Source organism: Stomoxys calcitrans, chromosome 4, assembly GCF_963082655.1.
Source record: "Stomoxys calcitrans chromosome 4, idStoCalc2.1, whole genome shotgun sequence".
In the NCBI taxonomy this organism is placed as follows: Eukaryota; Metazoa; Arthropoda; class Insecta; order Diptera; family Muscidae; genus Stomoxys; species Stomoxys calcitrans.
The window spans coordinates 55,523,022-55,543,317 of record NC_081555.1 but is presented as its reverse complement, the minus strand read 5'-3'; the positions used below and the strand labels follow the sequence as shown (position 1 = coordinate 55,543,317).

Genomic DNA, 20,296 nt, shown 5'->3' with positions numbered 1-20,296 from the left:
CGCTTATTTGACGCTTTTTAATTCCAAACAACTTGAAGCTACATCGGGTAATAACTGCGCCCTCTAGAGGCTCAAAAAGTAACGATTCGAGATCAGTTTATATGGCAGATATGTCAAAACATGGACCGTTATGGCCCATTAACAATCTCAACCGACCTACACTAATAGGAAGTATTTGTGCAAGCGTCAGCTTTATTCCTTCGAATGTTAGCGTGCTTTCGACAGACAGACAGACGGACATGGCTAAATCGACTTGAATGTCAAGACGATCAAGAATATATAAATTTGGTTGGGAATGACGACATTAAAACGGAATGACGAAATTGGTATACCTCCTATGGTGGAGGGTAGAAAAGAGCAAACATTTTTAATAAACTTTGCTAGGGAGCATTAATGGGGCAAGTTGCGCAACCTAAAGCTGAATGGGTGTGAACATTCGGTCGTAAAAACCACCGAATGTTCACACCCATTCGGTGGTTTTTACGATTTCCAACGGCGAAGAACAAGGCATCTTCCTTCTCCAGTTCCTGTGGTATCACAAGGGCATAAAATGTTTAAAAGAGTCTGATTGCATAAACAAACCCCTTTACTTAAAAACTTGCTAGATTGCATTTATAGAATATATGAAAGTTCCTCACCTTTTTCTTTAACTTCTGGACCTTCCCCTATTTGGTAATTTGCATTAGCAGCACAACTAAGAACGTTGGGTTGCAAGCGGCATCTCTCGTTTGCTATTTATATGAAGCTAACCTGTAGTATTATTTGCCAATCTTAAGGCAGGCCACTACAACATTTTCAGTTCTTAACGATGTAAGCAGATAACTATTAAGACTACTCTTTGCAAGAACACAGGCTCCACGTCTCCCATTCCCTGCAATTTTGAGTATGATGAGCTTCCTCACGCAACCAGACGCCGCGGTGCTTTTTCTCAGGGCGCTGCTGTTGACGAGTCCCTCTTGGATGCTTCCTCAGAGGCTGCTACCGAAGTATCTTCTAAGTTTCCTCCATAATAGCTGGGGCACACAGTGAGCCTAATCCAAACGAAACGTACATAAACATAGCTTGTCTCCCTCTTTTGATCGAAAAAGGCGGGTTTCCCGTTGTCAGCAATCCACCAGGCTTTTGTGATGTGGAGGACAGTTCCTCAGATAACTCTTTAGCAATAACTACTGAGTCGTCTCCTGATTTCATTCCTGACTCTACAAAGTATATTGATTCTTGATTGTCGTAAAAATCTAAGACGAGCCATGTCCTTTCGCCTGTTCGTTGCAATCACACTAAATACTTTAAAAGTATATATATTGAGCTGAAGGTTAGGTTAGGTTAAAGTGGCAGTCTGCCTTTAGACTCACATAGACGTTTTTGTCCATTGTGATACCACAGGAACAGAAGAAGGAAGATGCCTTCTAGTTTCTAACGTTGTACCATACAGATCGCATTAAAAAGCCCAATAACTTGCGAATGATTACCGCCAAAACAGACAGGTTCTCAAAGAAATGAGAACCTAAAGTGAAACTCCACACACACACAGAAGGTGTTATATAGTATTTTCTTCCTCGATGTCCCTACAGCTTCTGCAAGGGTCGTTACTGGCAACCTTCAGTCTGTCAGCATGTTTTCCGATTAGACAGTGTCCTGTCATTACAGACACAATGACAGCAAGGCAGTAGACCACTTCAAGTCTAGATAAGGCCACATTGTTTTGGAATGCTCACAGCCCCCTCTTTGTGACCATCTATCATTCGTGTCCTTCCGGCCTGGCCCTGAAAACTTTGCTTACATGTCGCTAGAGGCATAACCACAGATTCCAGTATCCCTGGAATGTGTAGGGTAGTTCCTAGTCTCGCAAGCTCGTCCGTTTTACAAGTTCCTGGGCTATCTCTGTAGCCCGGCACCCAGAACAGATAAATTTTGAACTGTTCAGCCATCTCGTTAAGAGATCTGCGACAGTCGAGGGCTGGTTTTGTGTTTAGAAATAGGTTCCCTAGGGATTTAATGGCTGCCTGGCTGTCTGAGAAGATATTTATGCCAATCGTCGTAATGACATTATATCTTAGCCATTCCACCAGTTCCTTAATTGCAAGGATCTCCGCTGGATAAACACTGCACTGATCGGGAAACCTTTTCGATATGACCAGTTCTAGATATTTAGAGGACACTGGTCGTTTAGTTTGGAGCCATCCGTATAGTAGTATATGAAACTACTGTTACCAGGGATATCGAAGTTCCAATCGATTCTATCAGGAATAGTGTTACAGTACTGATTATCAAAAAGCGGCTCAGGTAGGATGTAATCCACACTGCCTGGAACATCGGATATTGTATCAAGGATTAATTATTGCCAAATGTCAATTTCTCCGACATTGATCGCAGGGAAATGTGTTTGAACCCTCGTTCTGTATGTTTCAGATCGATCGGTTGGATGTAGTTGCCTATCTTCCTATTTAAGGTCTTGGGGCTATAGAAGCGCATTTATTGTCCGATTTCGATGAAATTGGGCTCAGTAAATATTGCTAGAACCTTCGACATACGTCCTTATAAAGTTGAGATAGGTCTATATTTGGATATACTACTACCAAATTCCCCATGACCTTTCCATAAAGAAATATGGAATATATATGCCGAGTCCGAACGGCTTGCCACACAACGACACCATTTCATAGATAATTTGTAACATGGATGTATACCTTAAAAATTTAGCCTGCATTAGTAAGAAGATAACCATTGCTTTGAGCCTGGGCGTTCGGCATCATATTCGGACATGCTTACCTCTGTCCCATGGTGTCTTCCATATTTGGAACTATATTCAAATATAGTCCCAAATGAAACATACTCGAAAAGGATGTCGAGGGGCCTGACACAACTCACTTGGTAAAATTTCAGCGAAATCCGGTACTACATGCTCCACTTTTGGACGCTGGACCTTAAATCGGGAGATCGGTATATATATATTGGTTATATCTAAATTTAGACCGATTTATACCATATAGAGCACATGTGTTGAAGAGTCTAATGCAACTCTTGTGTCAAATTTCGAGTAATATGTGCGAATTCGCAAAACCAGGTAATAAATATTGGTACTTTAGGCCTGAGAAATTAAATCCGGAGATCAGTCCATACGGGGGCTATATCAAGATATAGTCCCATATAGCCTATAGAAATTAGGATAATATGTCGTGGGCATACCACGTTCGGTCTGGCCGAACATAAAACATTTTTACCTATTTATATATATCATTTCCTCTCTTCTTATTTGTATATTAAAGGTTTAATTTTGTCATTAAAACAATTGCTTTAATACTTTTGATGACTGTATGGGATTGAATGCTGTTGCTCAGGCTATAATGACACATATCCGTCTCGAAGTTTGCATGGCGCATTTAATGATTGATAGCGTATAAGGAAAACCTTTAATTTCTATCAAATATTTTATTTTTATAAGAAAATGAATAAAAATTGAACATCATAAGGTTGGAGGGATGGTAATGAAGTTAATTTTTATTTCATTGGCATCGAAAAAATGTATCAAAATTTTTTGTTGTGAATTTTAACCGTAAATACCCAGCTATTTTAAAATTATATGCCATTCCAAATTGACAGTTGAAGCAAATGTCCCATAAACAGACAACAACTTCATCACTCGCCGTCGTCGTCATTATCATTATCCTTGGCTTCAACATCACCACCATCACTTCTGTAGCAGACAATGAATGTTGTACGGCAATGACGAAAAATAACAATAACATCAGTAACACTTTGTTACAAATGGCAAAATTTTCGAAAAAAAATATTAACTTTTGCACGTCACAAAGAAACAGATTAAACTTACTCACGGGTAAATATATTTCTTCTCATATGTAAGTGTCAAATATTTATACAGTCAAGCGAATACGCATTCATTTATACGTATGTGTACTCTACTCAACTCATACTGTGCTCCGTCACACACACACACACTTTTGCTGTCTGATAAACACCAGTGCAAGTAATTTATTTTTTTAAAGAACTCCTCTCATTCCCTTTTATACTTTTATTTTTGTTCTTTTCATGACAATACAGAGTTGCCGCGTGTTCAACATATATTCGTGGTCTACAAAGTTGGTCACAAAGGTAACTGACGTGGCATATAGATGGGGTTATTAGTATGAATGTGACAATCTTCTAAAAAATATGTTTTAAGTCCCCACGGTGTCTAGTTTTTTTATTGGGGCATTAAAAATTAGCGGTCTTAGTTAATTTTGTAAAAATGCAACAAATTGGCAGCAGATCATTGCCATCGTTATGGAAGATTAAAGTTAGAATTGCTTCAGCACGAACCTTTTTCGCCAGAATTAGCTCTTTCGGATAATTTTTATACCCAGCACCATAAGATGGGAGGATATACTCATCTAGTCATTCTGAGTCGATGTAGCCGTGTCCGGCCGCCCGTCTGTCGAAATCACGATAGCGGTCGAACGCCTTAAGCTAGCCGCTTGAAATTTTGCACAGACACTTAGTATTGATGTAGGTTATTGGGGGTTGCAAATGAGCCATATCGTTTCAGATTTGGATATAGCTCCCATATAAACCGATCTTCCGATTTGAATTCTTAAGCCCCTGGAAGCCGCAATTTTTTGGCCGATTTGACTGAAATTTTGCACATAGTGTTCTGTTACGAATTCCAGCAACTATGCTAAGTACGGTCCAAATCGGTCAAGATCCTGATATAGCGCCCACATCGATCTCAACACAACAACATCACAACATTTGTGAGGTACTATGCCATGTAAAACTTCTCTCCAAAGAGGTGTCGCACTGCGGCACACCGTTCGGACTCGGCTATAAAAAGGAGGCCCCTTGTCATTGAGCTTCAACTTGATTCGGACTGCACTCATTGATAGGTGAAAAGTTTGCCCCTGTTCCTTAGTGGAATATTCATGGGCAAAATTTGCATTATTTGCCAAGTAGGGTCCAAATCGGTCTATAACCAGATATATCTTCCATATTTAAGTAGAATCCATGGTGGTTGGTTCCCAAGATTAGGCCCGGCCGAACTTAGCACGCTTTTACTTTTTTTTATTTTGGTTCATGAATTGCTGTCGCCCCGGTAGCGAAGTTGGTAGCGTGCTCGGATAACCAGTGTGGAATCACGGGTTCGATTCCCACCAGAGTCCTGGAATGTCTTTACTGTAATATCACAAAGGCCTAAACATTGTCTATTTGCAAAACAGACTGCCACTCTTACCTTACCCTATCCTAACCATATATGAATTGCTATTTAGAGCTCGGATCATCATAAGCGGGCATGCCAACCTCTGCGCTACGGTTTGTTGTTACAAAAAAAAAAAAAAAACTGCTGAAATGCGACAGCAGTAAATTTTTGCTAAATGAGGAATCATTTTCTGCTGTTTGGAGGCAGCAAAATTTTGATTTTAGCCTCTAAATGTCAAAAATTCTATAAATCTTATGTAAAGAAAGTAAATAATAATACTTCCATTACCTTTGAATGTTTGTAAGACACTGCCTTTATTTATGAACAACATCATTCTACATACATAAAATTAATTCTACATAAAATTAATTACAAACTAAAGATCTTATTCCAGGGGTAGACAGTCATAGATAAAAAAAAACACTTAAGAACATTTCCCAGAACACCCCACAACTCAGGCGATAATCATCCTAAACAAACCCTGATAACATGCACATATGCTAACCAAATGCTTATCGCTCAAGTCCCTGTATGCGCCTGTTAATCCCAAAGTATTTTATTACCTATACCCTTCATCTGGATAACGCATGCTTACCAGTTTCAAACATGCGCGCTGTCTACATTTTATTATCCCTGAAATGCTCATGCAAAGGTAGTCCCATGAATTTCCAATGTGAAACAATTTACGGCCACACAGGGCCTAAAAAACATGTTTAGAAATCTAAACATTCTGCGGGCGGCCAAAACTTATTATAAAAATATTCTACTTATACCAATAAACTTTAAAATGGACTGTAAGTTAAAATATATAAATTTAAACATTAAGCGGGCGGCGAACGACAACTACTTTATTCCTTCTTGCTGAATATTTGTAAACTACATAACTTAACAGTACTATTATTATAACCGATGTAGACATTAAAGAAATGTGCCCCGTAATATGATGCCATGGCAATTTCTTAAGATGGACTGGATTCGCCTTTATCATGCGAATTTCTTCTCTTAACTTTTCAATCGTTGACGAGTGGTCGATTTCACTCAAATTGAGTTCTTTCATCATTGCCTTGTCCTTCACCTCTCTTAAAATATACGAAGCGGATTTATACGACATCTCAGATCTTGCCTCTTGTGTTGCTGCTAATATGGTTCGTCCGATCCTTGCAGTACATCCAGCTTGGAGAGAAATTAATATACTCCCTTGGTGTGTTCAGAGCACAGAATATGAACCGAAACTTGCTCCTTGGTTTTAAATAGCAATTCAATCCAAACATTCCTATTCTGAGTCCTCAGGAACTGGCATTCACATTTGCTTGTTGGTTTAAGCGCTGCTAGCTCACATGATTGATCGTTTGCGTCTTCCCAGGCCCAGTTGCCTCTGCAAAGAAATTTATTTTCACCAGTCACCCGTCTCAAGTGATGCTTCACCGACTTCGCCGCCGCCTCCCACAATCCTCCGAAGTGAGGAGCTCCCAGCGGAATAAAATGCCACTCCACTAGTTCAGATGCTAATGTACTTGCTACATCAGAGTTCTGTTGTACCGCTTTAATAAATTCCTCATCGAGATGCCTTGCCGCTCCAATACATATGGCTACTTTTCCCTCTTCTGCTGAAAAATCGTCTAAGCGCTGCCAAAAATGCTTTTGTTGTAAGATCGCTGACTGCCTCCAAATGTATTGCCTTGATTGCCATACAGACAAATACAGCGATGTATCCTTTATAAGCACGTTGTCCTCTTCCTTTTGATAACTTCATCTGGATGGGTCCTGCATAATCAATGCCAGTGTGGTCAAATGGATGAGACACACAAACTCTACACTGGCAGGTTTCCCATTAGTTGAGCAGCAGTTTCTCGCCTGTAATGCGCACATTTGACGCATAACCGAACTGCTTTCTTTACTGCATTCTTGGCGCCAATCACCCAATATTTGTTACGCAGCACATTTTCCATTACTTTCGCGCCACCGTGTAGCGTTTCTTTATGTATGCCGGTAATTATACGATCTACCAGACATCCTTTTCCCAGTAAAACCGGATGCTTCCTGTTGTAGCTTAAACAGGAATTCTCTAGCCTGCCTCCAACTCGTAACACTTCATCTGCATCAATGAACGGGTTTAGTCCACATATCTTGCTTCTCGTTTGTATTTCGCTCCCATTTCTCAAACACGAAATCTCCAACGAAAACTGATTTGCTTGTACGCTCGTAATTATTAATCGCTCTGCCTTGTCTATTTCTTCCGCAGTTAATTCATTTCCTTTCGGCTTCCGTTGAGCTCGTTCAATAAATCTTCGCACATATGCTACAATTCTTATGATTTTTTTGTAGTTGGAAACCCTCGTAATTAACTGCATGATGACATTATCTTCCTGTTTATTTTCCTTTATAACTCCAATAAAGGGTTGAACCATTGAACTGGGCCAATTTTTCTTCTCCTGCAGCCATTGTGGACCACTCCACCATAAATCGTCTTCTTTTAGCAGCTCCGGTTTCATCCCTCTTGATGCGGCATCAGCTGGATTCTCTTTAGATCGTACATGACCCCATGTAGCACTTGGAACAGCCTTTTTTATTTCTTCTACTCTAACTCGAACAAATTTGTCCTTAACCGCTTCAGATTTTCTAATCCATGATAGTGCAATAGTTGGATCGCTCCATAAGCATCAATTTCGCCAATAGGTGAGCTGCACACAATTCCAACTTTGGCAAAGTCTTCCTATTTTTAACTGGGTTTACTTTTGATTTTGCTGCTACCAACGTTGTTTTATTTGAGGCTCGAATGTAAATTACTGCAACAAAAGCCTTTTCCGATGCATCTGCAAACCCATATAATTCGACTTCCATCGATGATGAAGTAGCTAACCAACGAGATATTCTTATCTCTCCTAAGCCAGGCAATGTCTTCATAATGGCATTCCTTTCTTTTTATACCCTCCACCATAAGATGGGGGGTATACTAATTTCGTCATTCTGTTTGTAACTACTCGAAATATTCGTCTGAGACCCCATAAAGTATATATATTCTTGATCGTCGCGACATTTTATGTCGATCTAGCCATGTCCGTCCGTCTGTCCGTCCGTCCGTCCGTCCGTCCGTCCGTCCGTCCGTCCGTCCGTCCGTCCGTCTGTCTGTCGAAAGCACGCTAACTTCCGAAGGAGTAAAGCTAGCAGCTTGAAATTTTGCACAAATACTTCTTATTAGTGTAGGTCGGTTGGTATTGTAAGTGGGCCATATCGGTCCATGTTTTGATATAGCTGCCATATAAACCGATCTTGGGTCTTGACTTCTTGAGCCTCTAGAGTGCGCAATTCTTATCCGATTGGAATGAAATTTCGCACGACGTGTTTTGCTATGAAGTCCAACAACTGTGCCAAGTATAGTTCAAATCGGTCCATAACCTGATATAGCTGCCATATAAACCGATCTTGGGTCTTGACTTCTTGAGCCTCTAGCGTGCGCAATTCTTACCCGATCAGATTGAAATTTTGCACGACGTGTTTTGTTATGATATCCAACAACTGTGCCAAGTATGGTTCAAATCGGTCTATAACCTGATATAGCTGCCATATAAACCGATCTTGGGTCTTGACTTCTTGAGCCTCTAGAGTGCTCAATTCTTACCCGGTCAGAATGAAATTTCGCACGACGTGTTTTGTTATGATACCCAATAAGTGTGCCAAGTATGGTTCAAATCGGTCCATAACCTGATATAGCTGCGATATAAACCGATTTTGGGTCTTGACTTCTTGAGCCTCTAGAGGGCACAGTTCTTATCCAATTTGAATGAATTTTTGCACGAAGTATTTGGTTATGATATCCAACAAATGTACCAAGTATGGTTGAAATCGGTCCATAACCTGATATAGCTGTCATATAGACAGATCTGGGGATTTGACTTCTTGAGCTTCTAGAGGGCGCAATTCCTATCCGATTTGGCTGAAATTTTGCATGACGTATTTTATTTTTACTTTCAACAACTGTGTCAAATATGGTTCAAATCGGTTCATAACCTGATATAGCTGCCATATAAACCGATCTGGGATCTTGACTTCTTGACCCCTAGAGGTCGCAATTATTATCCGATATGCCTGAAATTTTGTACGACGGATTCTCTCATGACCATCAGCAAACGTGTTTATTATGGTCTGAATCGGTCTATAGCCCGATACAGATCCCATATAAATCGTTCTCTCTATTTTACTTCGTGTGCCCCAATGGGCGCAATTCTTATACAAATTGGCTGAAATTTTACACAGGTCTCCAACATATAATTTAATTGTGGTCCGAACCGGACCATATCTTGATATCGTTTTAATAGCAAAGCAACTCTTTTCTTATATCCTTTTTTGCCTAAGAAGAGATGCCGGAAAAAGGACTCGACAAATGCGATCCATGGTGGAGGGTATATAAGATTCGGCCCGGCCGAACTTAGCACGCTTTTACTTGTTTCATCTCAGCGTTTAACTCGACGTCCCATTGCAAATCCATCAACCATAGCCTCTGGATGAATAGCTTGGCTAGCATTGTTACAGGCGTCAGCCAACCCAAAGGATCAAATATTTTGGCCAGTGTAGATAGCGCCTTTCGCTTCGTTAGGGTTTTGTCTTCACTGATCTGAAAATAAAAAGCAAAATTATCCGTATGGGGATCCCATTGAACACCCAACGTCTTCATCATTTCGCCTTCCTCAATCCTAACGACTAGATTGTCGCCCACATCTGGTATTGCTTCTAGTATTCTCAGCTCGTTGGACATCCATTTGCGCAGCTTGAATCCAAACTTATCCAATTGCTGGCTGATGTCCTGATAAATTTTGACGCATTCCAGCACAAAATCAGCTCCAGTCATCAAATCATCCATGTAAAAGTCATCCTGAATGATGGCTTGAATCTTTGGATTCCGCTTGCTGCACTCTTTCCCGATTTCAATCAGAGCTCGTTTCGCCAGAAATGGAGCACATGCTGTCCCGTAGGTGACTGTTGTTAGAACAAACTCTTTAATCGGCATCTGTAGATTTTCGCGCCACAATACGTTTTGGTACGGCTGGTCGTCCTCCGCTCCTAAGACTTGTCTGTACATCTTCTCCACATCCGCCACCAAGACAAATATCCATAACCGCCATTTTAATAAAATTTGGAAAATATCTTGTTGTAGTTTAGGACCAACTTCCAGGACATCGTTTAAACTTTTTCCATTCGTTGTCTTGGCCGAAGCATCAAACACTACCCGAACTTTTGTAGTAAGATGATTTTCTCTCACTACTGCTTGATGTGGCAAATAGTATTTACCGCCGTTATCTCTTGAGACCTTTTTCATATGTCCCATAACCAAATATTCTTTCATAAATGCACAGTATTCTTTCTTCAAATTTGCATTTTTTTTTCGAGATTTAAGAAACGTGCTAAGGCCACTTTTCTTGAATCACCTAACTCGATGTCCTCCTTGAATGGTAATCTCACCACCAATCTGTTGTCCTCATTTATTTGTGTTGACGTAGTAAAGAGCTGCTCGCATTTATCTTCCTTAGAGTCGTCATCTTCATTCACTTCTTCCATTTCCCAAAACCTTTCCAGCTCTTTTGTTACCGCCATCACAATATTTTCAGATCCATGTCCGCAAACGCTGCCACAGATTATGAGCACAAGGGATGTTTCTTGTCCAGATAACGAACCAATCTTGACTACACCATTCTGGATAATCTCATGATAAAGATCTGCACCAATTAACAAGACAATCCTATCAGACTTATAGAAAAGTGGATCAGCCAAACAGTAATTTCTCCAGCCATCCACACTGACGTCCAGGTTTTTATCAGGTTGCGCTGACGATAATGTTGACCACACCATAGCATCTATCACGTGAACTGCATCGCTCTGGAACCGCGGTTTTATTTCAATTTGAATTGTTGATTTCGATCTGCCGACTGTTGTATTACCAAGACCAACTAAATCCGTAATTAGCTTTTTCCTGGGTAATCTCAATATTTGAGCTGCCTCTTCCGATATAGACGCACGTTGAGAACCTTGATCAATTAGGGCTCTCATCAAAATTTGTTCGCCACATGCAGACTTCACTCGTACCTATGCTGTTGCCAATAAAGTAACCGCATTGCCTTCCATGGTTAGCTGGGTTCTGGAGTTTGATTTTCAAGTTCCTTGCGCTTTATTTCCCTCGACGTGAAGCATTGTATTATGCTTTTCGCCGCACTTTTCGCACTTTGAATTAAATTTGAAACACTTCTTTTCTGCCGTGTGATTCAAACACACTTTGCAAATGTTAATTTTTTCAGACCACGCTCCTTTTTCGGCTGTTTGAAGTTTTCCAAACTTATGGCACTCTTTTAACACATGTTCTGCTAACTGAAAAAATGTGCACACTCGTTGCGATGCTTGATATGAGTGTGGTGGTCTTGCTTTTTGGCTTCTACTATCTTTTTTGACGTTAACAGCTTCTAAGGCTAAGTACTGCTGCTCCAGAAAAGACAGCACATCCTTTAGTCTTTGCACCTCTTTTGATTTCTGCACCACTGCTCATATTTCAGCAAACCTTCCTTATCCAATTTTCTGATAAGGATCCTAGCAATGAACGGATCTGCCTCATCTACCGGCATTCCCATTGCCTTTAGCGCATGTAACGATTCTGTAACCGTTTCCAATAGCTTTCTTATGCTGTTGCCATATTGCGCCGTGATCAATAATCCTGTCAAACAGTATTTTCCATGCAGCACTATAATTTTCTCCTGTCACTTGGAGATGCTGTATTAATCGCGCAGCATCGCCTTTTACTACGCTAATAAGCCGATAAAATTTCTCGACTTCTGACAGTCTTCTGTCATCCTCTGCCAATTCGGTGAATATTTCCTTGAACGAATTCCAATCAAAAATCTGACCAATGAATATGGGCATTTTCAACTCTTCTAGTCGAGTTAAATTCGATGATCCCGTATCATCTATGTTTTGCACACGTTCATCAATTTTGCACGCTAACTCCAAATACTCTCCATTGAGTTCCTCAAACTTTTCAGTCAGGTCTTCTTCGTATTTGTTCTCATTAATCATCTCTACTATTGACCTAAGGTATCCAATATCCGTTTGTAGGGCCAACCATTGCATTTCTATGAAGCTCTTCGACGCAACTGGTAATCTGCGTTCTACTATTTCTAGTAAATTTCAAAAGGCTTTGTATTTTATTTCAAATTTTCTTCTCAATCTCCAATTGTAGTTTTCCTGCTCGTGTATAGCATAAGACTTGCGTTGAGCCTGCTTCTCACTTTCCATTTTTTCGAAATCATGTAATGCAGATGCACCTTGTATTTCTACTAATTTTTTCTCCGCACCATTTTTAGTTGCACCTGCGCCCTGGCCAGCTGACACTTTCGATGCTGCTCCTTCTGCCTGCTGCTCAAACTCCTGCAAGATTTTTTCTATCTTGCTGATAGCTTCTCGTGCAAGCTTCTGCTGTTCTGCAACCTCTTCGTCGTGCCCAATAGACGCCTTTTCTATATCGGCACACAATTTGTTGTAGCTACAAACTGTTTCCTCCAGCCACGCTCTACTTTGGCCTGCAACACCATGCCTTTTTTATCAAGGTCATTTGCTTTCACTGCCAATTAATGCCCGAGGTCCTTTAGTTTCTCCAAAAGAGAATTCGATTGGCCTCTTGTAAACATAATTGGTTTTTTTTTAATTCGTTCGAAATTAACTTTTTTTCACGATTTCACTTCAACCGATTTAAATTAATTCTTTCGTTCTTTAACCTCTTGCAACGAATTCCAAATTTTTTTTCAACATTTTTCACAATTAACTAAACCGGACGGTTCGAAGGACCAATGTAAAGAAAGTAAATAATAATACTTCCATTACCTTTGAATGTTTGTAAGACACTGCCTTTATTTATGAACAACATCATTCTTATATACTACATAAAATTAATTACAAACTAAAGATCTTATTCTAGGGGTAGACAGTCATAGATGAAAAAACACTTAAGAACATTTCCCAGAACACCCCACAACTCAGGCGATAAGCATCCTAAACAAACCCTGATAACATGTACATATGCTAAACAAATGCTTATCGCTCAAGTCCCTGTGTGCGCCTGGTAATCCCAAAGTATTTTATTACCTATACCCTTCATCTGGATAACGCATGCTTATCAGTTTCAAACATGCGCGCTGTCTACATTTTATTATCCCTGAAATGCTCATGCGAAGGTAGTCCCATGAATGTATGCTCTTAAAATAGCATATTGAGATTGAAATTTCCCTTATCCATGAATTTCCAATGTGAAACAATTTACGGCCACACAGGACCTAAAAAACATGTTTAGAAAGCTAAACATCTTATATTGCTAAAAGTTTTTACTAACTAAAGTTTGCCAAAATTATGTACAATTTAATATTTTTTCGTTTGTTTCTCTTTCGAGACGAGCTCAATGATCGGAGATTTTTGCTATGGAAAAGGAAAGCCAGGGACCACCACACACTACAGCCACGATGGGACGCGTTTTGCCATTTGGTTAGAATAACTCATCGGCCATTTTAGGTGTGAAAGCTTCAAGGGCCGCACATTGGTATGTTGTACTTATATCGTACTTGTTGCGAAAACGCCTCTACGATATAAATACCATATTACCTATGCTTGACAACCCTGTCTGCTTGCTGTTCCTTTCCCAATGCATTTTTGCGTAATAGCAGATTTTTTGACTACACATGTAATCAAAGCTAGGGGACGAAGTAAGGGGGAATGAAAAGGCTGACGGTTTGGCTCACCACCAGGCCAGAGAACTGCCGACAATAAACTTGGATAACCCGAAGCATTTCGGAGCGGTGAATGCGCATGCAACCCTGTGAAATAGCGAAACGGTCAGTAGGACGGCGAAAATCCTATCGGTAGGTCCAGATCGTGAGAAGACAAGGCTATTACTGAACTGGCAACAGCAACGGCTCTCGCAGTTGCTCCGTGTGCCCAGGTTCGAATCGCGGCCGAGCTCTGCAGAATTTTCATTTTCAAGTTTTTTTGTCTGTTTGGTTCATTTTAATTTTACGATTTTCGTTTGTTTCTTTTCAAGACGAGTTTAATGATCGTAGATTTGTTTTGTTATGGAAAAGGAAACTATTTTTAATGATATCAAATAACAGCAGACAAAATATTTATATATATCATATTTAACCTTTAGTGGAATACACTTGGATAAATTCACCCGATGTGCAGAAGCCATTCCTTTGGAAGATATGAGCGCCAGAATTGCGGCAGAGGCTTTTTACAGCGGATGGATTTCTAGTTCGTTTTGGAGTGTCCTAACTCAAATCGTAGCTTTTTGAGGAAATATCTACCTTACTCGGATCATGACCAATTAGATCAACACTAATGGTATGATTGAACGATGACATCACTCATTAAAACAGCCATAATGTGTCACGACAACAAAAATAAGGTATGATATTTTACCTACTCTTCCCATGGGACTTCACTCCAGCTCAAGAGAGGATCTCGGAGCAACACCAGTAGAACTTGCATATGGTTGCGCACTTCGCCTTCCTAGTGATTTCCTGCTCGCATCTTAACAAAATCCTCCTAACGAAGATGACCAGAAGAAGATCAATCACAACATGTTTGTTCATAAAGATATAGGAAGGTGCTCTCATGTGTTCATAAGGAATGTTGCTATAAGGAAATCCCTTCAACTACCCCACAATGGTTCTTATCGCGCTGTAAAACAAACGGATAAGGTTTTTACTGTGAACTTTAATGGACGTTTAAAAGTTATATCAATTAATCGACTCAAACCCGTTTCCAAGTTCAATGACGACATAAACGAAAATCAACAACAATCGTTTGGATGTTAAAAATTTGAAAGTGTTTCCATCAAAAGCAAGAAATGTTTAATATAAAATCAGTAGACAATGTTATCTGTATCAGCAATGAATATTTGTTGGGTAAAAGATAAAATATCCCAACGACGATTTGTCTAAATATCTTCTTAAACAGCCAGGTAGTCATTAAAATCTCTGGGGACGGTATTTCTGGTTTAACTTGACTGTTGCACCTCTCTCAACGAGATTTCTGAAAATTTAAAAATTCACTTGTTCTGGCTTCCGGGCCACAGAGACATCCCTGGGTATTTTAGAGCAGACGAGCTTGCAAAATTACAAAAAATATTGAACCTCAACAGTAGTTAAAATGTATTTTATTTGAGGAATATTGAACTTCATATATCATTAAAGAATTTTTATATTATTATTTCTTGATAGCTACGAAAAAGGTTTAACTTGGCATTAGTCTACTTTTAACTTCTCACAAGTATAATATGAACTTACAAGCATTGAAACTGAATTATAAAATTATTGAATGTAATCACTCTTTCCGAACTTTTCGGAGGGTTCCAATTGGAGATTGGAGCACACATCTTTTTTTCCAGAACACATTTTGTTCCGCCTGTCTCTTACAACCACGCCCTTAACCGTCCAGTTGTTTTGAAGAAAACAAATTTAATATGAATCATTGCAATTATAAATAAAAAAACGTTACCTTTTGTTGCAGCCCAAGTTGCAGTTGAACCAAGAAACTTTTTTTTACAAAGTTAACGCTCTACGTCACTATTGTTTGAATATGACACTATTTTTTTCAATATTTGCTAACAACACAAAGGCAGAATATTTTCGCACTCTTTTTCAAAGAGGGACATGTTCTTTTCTATAGATTTGACATATTCAATTTTTAGACGCAATGTCTCTCTAGTGAAAGTGACTTTGACTTAAAATTACATTTTGGATCAGCCAAATGATTTTTAACTATTTCGTGACTTTAAAATTTCGCGAATTTGCGGGAAAACGTACCCATATTAATCAAGAAATTTTATTTGTACCAAGTAAATTTTCTAGCTCTTTAAGAACTTTAGTTAAAATATGTATTATGAACTAACGTGTATTAAGTAATTAACTTATATTTACGATAAGGCTTTATGTGAGTATAAGAGATATCTAACAAGTTCCAAAGGAACTGCAATCTATGGCTACGCCTCTAGCAACATGCAAGCTTTTTCTTTGAGATATGTCCCAAAAGGCAACGGATGCCAAATCATTAGGAGTGTGTGGCCGAGAACGTTTAAAAATTTTTTGGTTCAATTTAAACTTTTAGAGGTCTACCACTAAGTCTATCTTGATAGGTCATTGTCTTATTGGACATGTTGATTGACCAAAGATTGTAAGTAACGATTTCAGCGGTAGCTGTGAGGAACATTTGCTGTGTGTGTGTCCCGCATTGTCAAGCAGAAGAAGTTCCACTTAAGATTCTTATTTCTTTGAGTGCTTGTCTGATTTCAGCGGTAGGAACTAGAAGGCATCTTCCTTTTCCTGTTTTTGTAGTATTGCTATGGAAGAAAATGTCTAAGTAAGTCAGATTGTAGACTGCCACATAAACCTAATGCATGACTCTCTGGCGGACATGAGGATTCCTCCTGAATTGAGTTCATACGAAGTAGATGGGCAGGATAATTAGCGTATCACTAGCAAAGGTATCCAATAGAAATATTGGGAATATTGGGCTCAAGGACGGTTTTTGAAACCCTTTTTAGGGCTCTTGGATAATTGTGGGATTTTTAGGTCATTTAAAAAGGAGGGCTAAAGTTTGTTGGCTACGAGGGTGACGTTTTCATCTTAGTGTGTGGTCACGCTGCCAAGGTTGGCAAATGGGATTGTCGTAACCACCCGAAAGTTAAATTGGTGCTATTCACCTATATGAAGTAATTTGGTGTATTTAGGGAACCTCTCCTAGATGGGGAGGAGCTATAGCTCTCACTACTGATAGGGCATATAACAAGCAATTGGAATGTCAGGACTTTGAAATCGCGCTTGTTGACGTCTGTGCACCTATTGTGGCACTGCCTGAATTGGTCACGAATTATAGCTAAATTAACTCCATTTTTCCTGTCTAAATTATTTTAAGGCACATAGTCCTTTCTCCATTTTTGTCAGCAAAAGGGGCTTTTGAAATGGCAGATTGGAGACAACTTCTTCAGCCCGCCTGGCCCTCATTATTGTCATGCATGTTAACTCCTTATCTTCTTCATTCTAATATCTGGCATTGTATCGCCGTAAATGCTGTTTTTGTCCTCCAGCGCTTTTTGAATCTATTTCGAGGTCGACGCAATAAATCTAAGTTCCCTGAGTGAAGCTGGTACCGATTGACGTTGTTAGACGCGTACCATTTATAACCTAAGTTTAAGAACCAAAACAGGAGCAAACACAAAAATCTATTTATAAAATATTTATTTTGAAGTTTAAATTCTTATAAGAGGAATTTGATTTGACATTTCAAATTCTGTCAGCTGTGTTGATGCGGCCACATTATTCAGTACGCCTCAAGGCGTATTTATCAATTGGCCGCATCAACCCTGCTGAGAGATTTTGATATGTCAACTCAACTTTTGAATTCGTGGTACAAAAATATAAATTTCAAAACAAAATGAATATTTTATAAATTGTGTGCTGCTGTTATGGTTTTTTAACCTAGGGCACCTAATGGCACGCATATAGCAACCTCATTTACTATCGGTGAATGAGGTTGCGCCGCCATGTAACCAGCGCAAGGTCAAAAACCTGATATTGCAATGGCTTTTGAGGACATTCAGTAGTGAGAGCGGCAACTCCATTACATCTAGGAGAGGTCCGCTGAATATACCAAGTTACCTAGTATTTTAGCAGCACACTATGTGTACTCTGAAGGGCCACACACCATGATAACAACGTCATCCTTGTAGCCAACAAACTTAAATTGTCATCTTCAAATGACTTAAAAACCCGATAGATATCCAAGAGCTAAAAAGGGGTTCACAACCAGTGTTGCCGTTTTCATATGGTGAAATATTCATATATAATGGCATTTAACATATGAAAACGGCAGAAAATGTTTGCCGTTTTTACAAAAAATTTTTGCTTCCCCTTTGATTTTACCAAACAAATTTCTTTTTGCAATATTGCACGCAAACCTTTAAAGGAGAGTTGCAACCACGAACACTAGAAGTTAAGACTTCAAATTTAAGGAAATTTTTGTCTTGTGTATTTTAAAAGCGGGCACAGCTGAGCGTGCTTGAATGGGCTAGTCTATATTAGTTAACGGCCAAGGTTTCATAAAGGCGATTTTATGGTACATATTACGGCCAAACGGCTAAATGGATTTTAATGAATTGGGCATCAATCGAAAGATATTTTTCCAGAAGCGACGAATATATATGAAAATTAATTATTCGTAAAGAAATCCCATGGAAATGAGGAATTAATTTTCAATAAAACAAAAAGAAGCTTAAACACAGCAAATTGTTGTTGGTTTTTTTTCTAAAGCATTCAATTTGGGTGTGAATGCAAATCCATTAGTGGAAGTATTAATGGTGAGAGTAAGAGTGTCACTATTGTTGTGAGGGTGTGTGGTACGTTGTTCTACTTGGCATGTAGGTAAGCCAATTTCTTGAGGCGCCGAGCCTTTAACGTGCGATTTATTTTAATTTTTGTTGTTGTTGTTTATATATGTTTTCCGAGGCTGCCCAACATAACAAACTATTTTATTATAATTGAAAGTCATTTGTGGTAGGTGGGTTTTATAAAGGCGAGTTTGCTGTACATATTACAGCCAAATGGCTGAATGGCCATTTGGCAATGTTCAGATTATATATGAAAATTAGTTTTCCGAAGAGAAAATCCATAAATATGAGGAAATAATTTTCAATAAAAATAGTGCACTTTATATTTCAATGTCAGAAGGGGGTTGTGTGAGGGATTGCCCTGCCACTGAACAACGCAAAGTGACATGTAGCGCGATGTGGTAATATGGGGTCTCTAATGGAAGACAGAACGAATCTGACAAACAACTATGATGTCAAATGTGTGGGTGTTATCCTGTTTTCTTAAAGCACCTATCTTGACAATGTAGTTTGTACAAGTAGAGTACGAAATATTGATCAACTTTCAGTGAGTTTTACACCAACGGACAGGTAGGCTTATTGTCATAGTGTGGGGCGTAATTTCAAGGTGTTTGAGAATAGAGTAGGAATTTGACATAGTTTTCCAAAAAAACTTCACATGGTTATGCTTGATACTCCAATATTCGGCGTAATTGAAAAGTTTATGAGGTTAGAGTTTTGGATTAGCTATATGAAAGTTTACAAATGTAGGACCAGAAGTACCTATGAAGCCTTGGAAGTAGCAATAAATTTTCTGATACCAGAGAAATAAGTTTTCTGATAAATATGTTTTCACTTTTTTTTACTAGTGGACAAAATATAGCATTCGTCATGTAGCGTGCGTAACATAGGGTTCACGGTCTTAGACCAAATATGGTGAAAATTCGGGTTGTTAAGACACATTTTAAATTATCGCTTCTTTACATAGAATAACATTTTTGAGGTAAGATATGCAAAATTCGCTTGAAATGACCAAAACATACATAACCTCAAGGGACACTTCCATTTTTTGTAGCATACGCCACACCACTTTGTGACCATTTTTTTTTACAATATATGATTAAAATTTTTTTTCTTTCGAAGATGGTTTGTAACCCTTTAATTAACTGTAAGTAGATTTAAGTGTTTTTTTTTTCAATCGAAAATTGCATAAAAATGTAGCGTCGATCACGCAGTATTCACCCATATACGAGATTACAAAGCTGATCTGTAAAAGTAATATGAAGTATAATTGATAAACGACCATTTGCATGCTTCAATTTTCTTAAAATTATAATTTTAAAGCAACTTCCAAAATGCTGCCAAGTATATAAAGTGATGCTGCAACATATTTCAATCAACAAGATCAAGAGTGGCAACCCTGTTCGAAATATGGCTTTCAGTTGCACCACATACGCACCCGAAAAACATTATTTTCGTTTATCGCATTCATCTGGCCGCAATCTAAGAGATTTTCACTCTAAATAAACAGCAGCAGCAGCAACAGGGCAAACTTTGGTGTGCCATGTGTGTACGGTTTGTAAGAGTGTGTTTAATTTTGGTGTGTATTGGTGTATATTTGTTTTATTTAATTCCATTTTCTGTAAAGGAAACATTCGTCGAATTTCTTCATTTATCCATCTTTCGTTTGAAATGGTGTTCTCGTGGACTCG

General features: G+C 38.9%; 4 protein-coding genes across 13 annotated transcripts in view; 1 reads left to right on the top strand and 3 right to left on the bottom strand.

Annotated features, from left to right (window-relative positions):
- The window catches only part of LOC106088904 (uncharacterized), a 778,231-nt gene that overhangs the window by 352,462 nt on the left and 405,473 nt on the right, over positions 1-20,296 (top strand). The gene's annotated exons all lie outside the window — the stretch shown is intronic.
- LOC131996932 (uncharacterized) lies at positions 6,377-8,095 on the bottom strand. The gene is made up of 3 exons (XM_059367135.1): positions 7,890-8,095; positions 7,007-7,810; positions 6,377-6,938 (listed from the first exon to the last, which is right to left on the bottom strand). The coding sequence occupies exons 1-3, from the start codon at positions 8,093-8,095 to the stop codon at positions 6,377-6,379; spliced, it is 1,572 nt and encodes a 523-aa protein (XP_059223118.1).
- Positions 9,618-10,505, bottom strand: LOC106089019 (uncharacterized). Its single transcript, XM_013254762.2, has one exon. It carries the CDS (start codon positions 10,503-10,505, stop codon positions 9,618-9,620), a length of 888 nt encoding a protein of 295 aa, XP_013110216.2.
- LOC131996931 (uncharacterized) lies at positions 10,553-11,233 on the bottom strand. Its single transcript, XM_059367134.1, has one exon. It carries the CDS (start codon positions 11,231-11,233, stop codon positions 10,553-10,555), a length of 681 nt encoding a protein of 226 aa, XP_059223117.1.